The sequence below is a fragment of the Bubalus bubalis genome, chromosome 5 (assembly GCF_019923935.1).
Source record: "Bubalus bubalis isolate 160015118507 breed Murrah chromosome 5, NDDB_SH_1, whole genome shotgun sequence".
In the NCBI taxonomy this organism is placed as follows: Eukaryota; Metazoa; Chordata; class Mammalia; order Artiodactyla; family Bovidae; genus Bubalus; species Bubalus bubalis.
Window position 1 is genome coordinate 121,379,100 of NC_059161.1, and position 4,728 is coordinate 121,383,827.

Consider the following 4,728-nt stretch of genomic DNA (forward strand, 5'->3'; position numbering starts at 1 on the left):
TGAGGCTTGGAGCCTACACACTTGACTCCCTGACTGTATTCTCTCATCACTCTGCGACCTTCAGCAAGTTGCCTAATCCCTCTGGGGCCACTTTCCTAATCTTTCTAATGGGATTAATAACCATCAGAATTAGAGGCTTTGCCATGAGAAAATTCATGGTCAGAAGTGGAGTCGTTTGCATTTATTGGAGTGGAACATGGTTGAGACTACTCCAAAAAATGGACATGACTCCACTTCTGACCATGAATTTTCTCACAGCAGAGCCTCTAACTCTGATGACAAAGGCATTCTTAATCCCGTAAGTATATAAGAGGGGCTTCCCAAGTGGCACTAGTGGTAAAAACCTGCCTGCCAATGAAGGAGATGTAAGAGATGTAGGTTCGACCCTTGGGTTGGGAAGATCCCCTGGAGAAGGAATTGACAACCCACTCCAGTATTCTTGCCTGGGAGGTCCCATGGACAGAGGAGCCTGGCGGGCTACAGTCCATAGGGTCGCAGAGAGTCGGACACGACTGAGCACACACACACACATGGTTAAGAACACAAGTTGGAGAGGCAGTCTGCCTGGTTTTATTTTTATTTATTATTATTTTTGGCCAAGCAGTGAGGCATGCGGGATCTTAGTTCCCCAATCAGGAATGGAACCTGCGCCCCCTGCAATGGTAGCGCCAGCCTTAACCACTGGATAGCCAGGGAAGTCCCCTGCCTGGTTTCAAATCCCAGCCACTAGTCAGCGGGGTGACCTTGGACAAGTCACCCGTGCATGTGTGCATGCTAAGTCACTTCAGTCGTGTCTGACTCTGTGCGACGCTATGGACTGTAGCCCACCAGGCTCCTCTGTCCATGGGATTTCCCAGGCAAGAATACTGGAGTGGGTTGCCATGCCCTTCTCTAGGGGATCTTCCTGACCCAGGGATTGAACCTGTGTCTCCTGCATCCCCTGCATTGCAGGCGAATTCTTTACAGTTGAGCCACCGGGGAAGCCCCAAGCAAGTCACCCAGCTCATGTCAAACCTCTCTGAGCCTCAGTTTCTCCATCTTTAAAATCGGGGCAGTGAGGGTACCTACCTCATAGGTTTGTGGCAAGGATTCAACGCAGTGCTTTTAGTACAGTGCTGGGCACATGACAGGCTGGCAATAAACCAGAGGGAGTGTTTCTGCTGGCAGCTCTAGCAGGAGGGCTTGGAGTAGGAGGGGAGAAGTCAGGGGCAAAAAGGCTGCTGGTGACAGCGTGTGCAAGAGGAAGCGTTACAGAACGAGTGTGGTCACCGTTTGTGGTGCTCAAAGGCGCTCATGTGCTCCAGTCCTCTGTCCACCGCAGTTACCCACCGACCTTAAACACAGCTGGAGGAACTCGGCAGAAAGGGTGAGTGCACTAACCCGGAACCTGCGGCGCGCTGAGGGTGTACCGGGCGGGGAGGAGTACGGAGCCAAGCTTGGGTCCCCGCAGATCCTCGACCCACCCTGAAAGAGCCCAGAAAGAGCACTGTTCTGAGTTACTCCCCTAATGTGACCCTAGCGGGAAGACTGGACACGCACGCTGGCGGGCATTGACCTCGCCTCTCAGTCCCTGCTGGAGAGCCACTTGTCCGGAGTCTTGGGTCGCGCGCCGTCATTTCCTCAGTCCTTGTTTCCTTCTCGGACTTGCAGCTCTGGGCGCCTACAAACCGCACACCAAGCGGCTCGCTGTGGCTGGAAGCGTAGACAGCGTCAGTCGTCGGGTTTGTGTTGGCACGGAGCCAGGCTTGCCGGGCGCGGTTCTTGGGTTCCCTGGGTTAGTGCTGTCTCCGGCGCCCGACGGGTGGGTAAGCGGGCCGCGGGCCGGGGCTCCAGGACCCAACTCAGCTGCACCTTGGCCCCGCCCCGCCCTCCTTCCGCGTCATTGGCAGCAGCACGCGCGTCGGGGGTTGCCAGGGCGACGGGTCTCCAAGCTAAGAATCCGCGCTAACCCAAACCAGTCGGCCTCCAGCAGAGGGAGCGGCGGAGGCCGGAGGTGGGGCGGCCGAACGCGGCACGCCGCGGCGGGGCCCCAGGGGGGCGCCTCCTCCCCGCCCGGCACGGCCTCCCTCCCGGAGCAGGGACAGGCCGGGGCGGGGGGCCCCGGAGCCAGCGCGGCCTCGGCCCCGTCTAGGAGGCCCAGGGGCCGCCAGGGCGGGGCGATGCCGGGCGGCGGCGGCGGCCCCGCCCGGGGCTGGTGACCATGGGCATCGCCGAGTCTACGCCGGACGAGCTGCCGTCGGACGCTGAGGAGCAACTGCGCAACGGCGAGCAGCAGTTGGAGCTGAGCGGGAGGCGGCTGCGGCGGCTGCCCAGGGCCGTGTGCGCGCTGAGCCGCCTACAGAAGCTGTACGTGAGCGGCACGGGGCTGCGCGAGCTGCCGGAGGAGATCGAGGAGCTGCGCGAGCTGCGCATCCTGGCGCTCGACTTCAACAAACTCGAGCGCCTGCCCGACGGCCTGTGTCGCCTTCCGCGCCTCACGCGCCTCTACCTGGGCAGCAACCGGCTGCTGGCGCTGCCCGCCGACTTCGCGCAGCTGCAGAGCTTGCGCTGCCTCTGGATCGAGGGCAACTTCCTGCGGCGCTTCCCGCGGCCGTTGTTGCGCCTGGTGGCGCTGCAGTCGCTGCAGATGGGCGACAACCGGTTGCGCGCGCTGCCCGCGGAGCTGCCGCGCATGACGGGCCTGCGCGGCCTCTGGCTCTACGGCAACCGCTTCGAGGAATTCCCGCCCGCGTTGCTGCGCATGGGCCGCCTGCACATCCTCGACCTAGACCGCAACCGCCTGGGCGGCTTCCCCGACCTGCACCCGCTGCGCGCCCTGCGCGTCTTCTCCTACGACCATAACCCGGTCACTGGCCCCCCCCGCGTGGCCGACACAGTCTTCCTTGTGGGCGAGGGCGCCGTCGAGCGCATGGCCGAGCGCGATGAGCCCACGCCCCGGCCGCCGCCCAGGCGCCCAGCGCGGGCCTTTGAGGATGAAGAGGAAGAAGACCTGCTCATAGGGGGCGGTAGCTCCCGGGCTCTGGGGGCCCCCGGCGACAGCCTCCGTGCCCTGGAAGCAGCTCCAGGATTGGGCACCTGAGCCTGTGATCTGAACGATGGGCTTTGGCCAGTCTGGGAGGAGGGGCTCCGGGAAGGTTCGTGGGAACGGTGGGTCCCTACTTGGGGGCAGAGGAGGGGTCAGTTTGGGCACACTGCCAGGGACAGGCAGGCCTGGGAGCCATCTTCAGACATTCCAGGGTGATGAGAAGACTGCCTCCCGGCTGGTCCCTGGGCAGTCGTCAGGCCAAGAAGTCCCAGCTCTCTCCACCTATAGCTCCTCTGGCCCCTGATAGAGTCACTGACAACACAATAAAAGCACCAGCTTCTTCCTGGAACCAGGGTCACCACTGACCACGGAATCATCTCCTCGGCTGAGTCTGGATGCCCAAGGCCCCCACCTCCGACCGGAGTTTGGATCTTTTAGGTCCACCCTTTCTGGCGCAGGAGCCACTACCTCTGGGGTGGACCACATGCCTGCATGAGGCAGAAGTGCGAACAGAAGAAGGCCTGGCCCAGGGGCAGGGGGCTTGGAGCTGGAGCCTGTGCCCTGGACAGACAGGTGTAGGAGCCGGGGATTGGGGACCAAACACCACAGCTGCCCTTGCCCCTCCACCGGGGCTCATGGTACATACCTCCCTCTCCAGGCCTCCTAAATTTTGTGTGGGGAAGGGGTGGGGATAGGGGGTCAGCCAGAAGGCAAGGTCTCTGCCCCTGCCTTTTCTTCTGTTCTCTTCTCCCAGCTTGTGTGCGGAATCTTGCTGCAAAGAGAACAGGCCCTCCCTTCCCCACGGCCTGAGCCTTCCAGCTGTCAGGTTTGAAAAGAAGCCACTGTGCCTCCAGGGCCTCCTGCACCAAGAGAGAGGCTCTCTGCTCTGGGCGGCTGCTCCTGTGTAGCCACCGCCTGGACTCTCCATTCCCTTAAATGGGCAGCGTCAGGGTGGTTGGCACGGTGTGGGGCAGGGGACGAGCCCTGTGTGCCTCCTCTCCGTCACCAGGACAGCCTCCAGGGGGTGAGGAATGAGGCTTTGCTCTGCAGTTCCCAGGGTCAGATCTTTCCCATCCAAGCAATAATGGGAGGAAGGCCCAGGGCCAGGGCCACTCAGGGACACTGTCTGGGGCGGAGGCCCCACATGGTGGTGTTTTCTTTAGGAAGAGAAAAAAAAAAAAAAACTGGCTGTAAACATAAATTATATTTCTTGGAGAAAGAATGTGCGTTTCCCACATGTCTGTTTATTAATAAGCCCTGGGAGCACTGGGTCCCATTGCTGTGGGGACTCTGGGCTGCCCCTGGCACTGCCCCTTGTCCATGTGCCCCAGCTCTGCGTCACAGTGGCCCCAGCCAACTGTTGTGTCCTGTCTGGGGCAGGAGAGCTTGTCTTCAGTCACAAATGGCTTTGGCTGCTCAAGACTGCTCTTCCGTCTGGCTGTATCTTTCTGCCACCCGGCCACTGCCTCCCACTCCCAGCTTCCCTTCCCCTGTCTTCTCCAGCTTCCTTCTCAGATATCCTGACTCGTAATATATTTTTGAATCTCAGGCTGGGCTGACCTTTCTCTGTTCTTTCACTGGTACTGACCCTGGCTCCTCCCCATCTGTGACTATTCTTCCCTCCTTCCGTCTCCCTGGCTCCATTTTCCTTTCTCACTTCTTCCTCTTAATCGTTTTTTGTTTTTTTGTTTTTTTTTTTAGCT

At 60.3% G+C, this 4,728-nt stretch overlaps 1 protein-coding gene across 1 annotated transcript; it reads left to right on the top strand.

The window, feature by feature from the left end:
* The first annotated feature begins 1,621 nt into the window (after positions 1–1,621).
* On the top strand, positions 1,622–4,193 carry LRRC10B (leucine rich repeat containing 10B). Its single transcript, XM_025286502.2, has one exon. It carries the CDS (start codon positions 2,201–2,203, stop codon positions 3,077–3,079), a length of 879 nt encoding a protein of 292 aa, XP_025142287.2. The 5' UTR covers positions 1,622–2,200; the 3' UTR covers positions 3,080–4,193.
* The last annotated feature ends 535 nt before the right edge of the window (positions 4,194–4,728 follow it).

What these genes read in the sequence shown, in the direction of transcription:
- LRRC10B (XM_025286502.2), top strand. Translation starts at nt 2,201, where the DNA reads ATGGGCATCGCCGAGTCTACGCCGGACGAGCTGCCGTCGGACGCTGAG.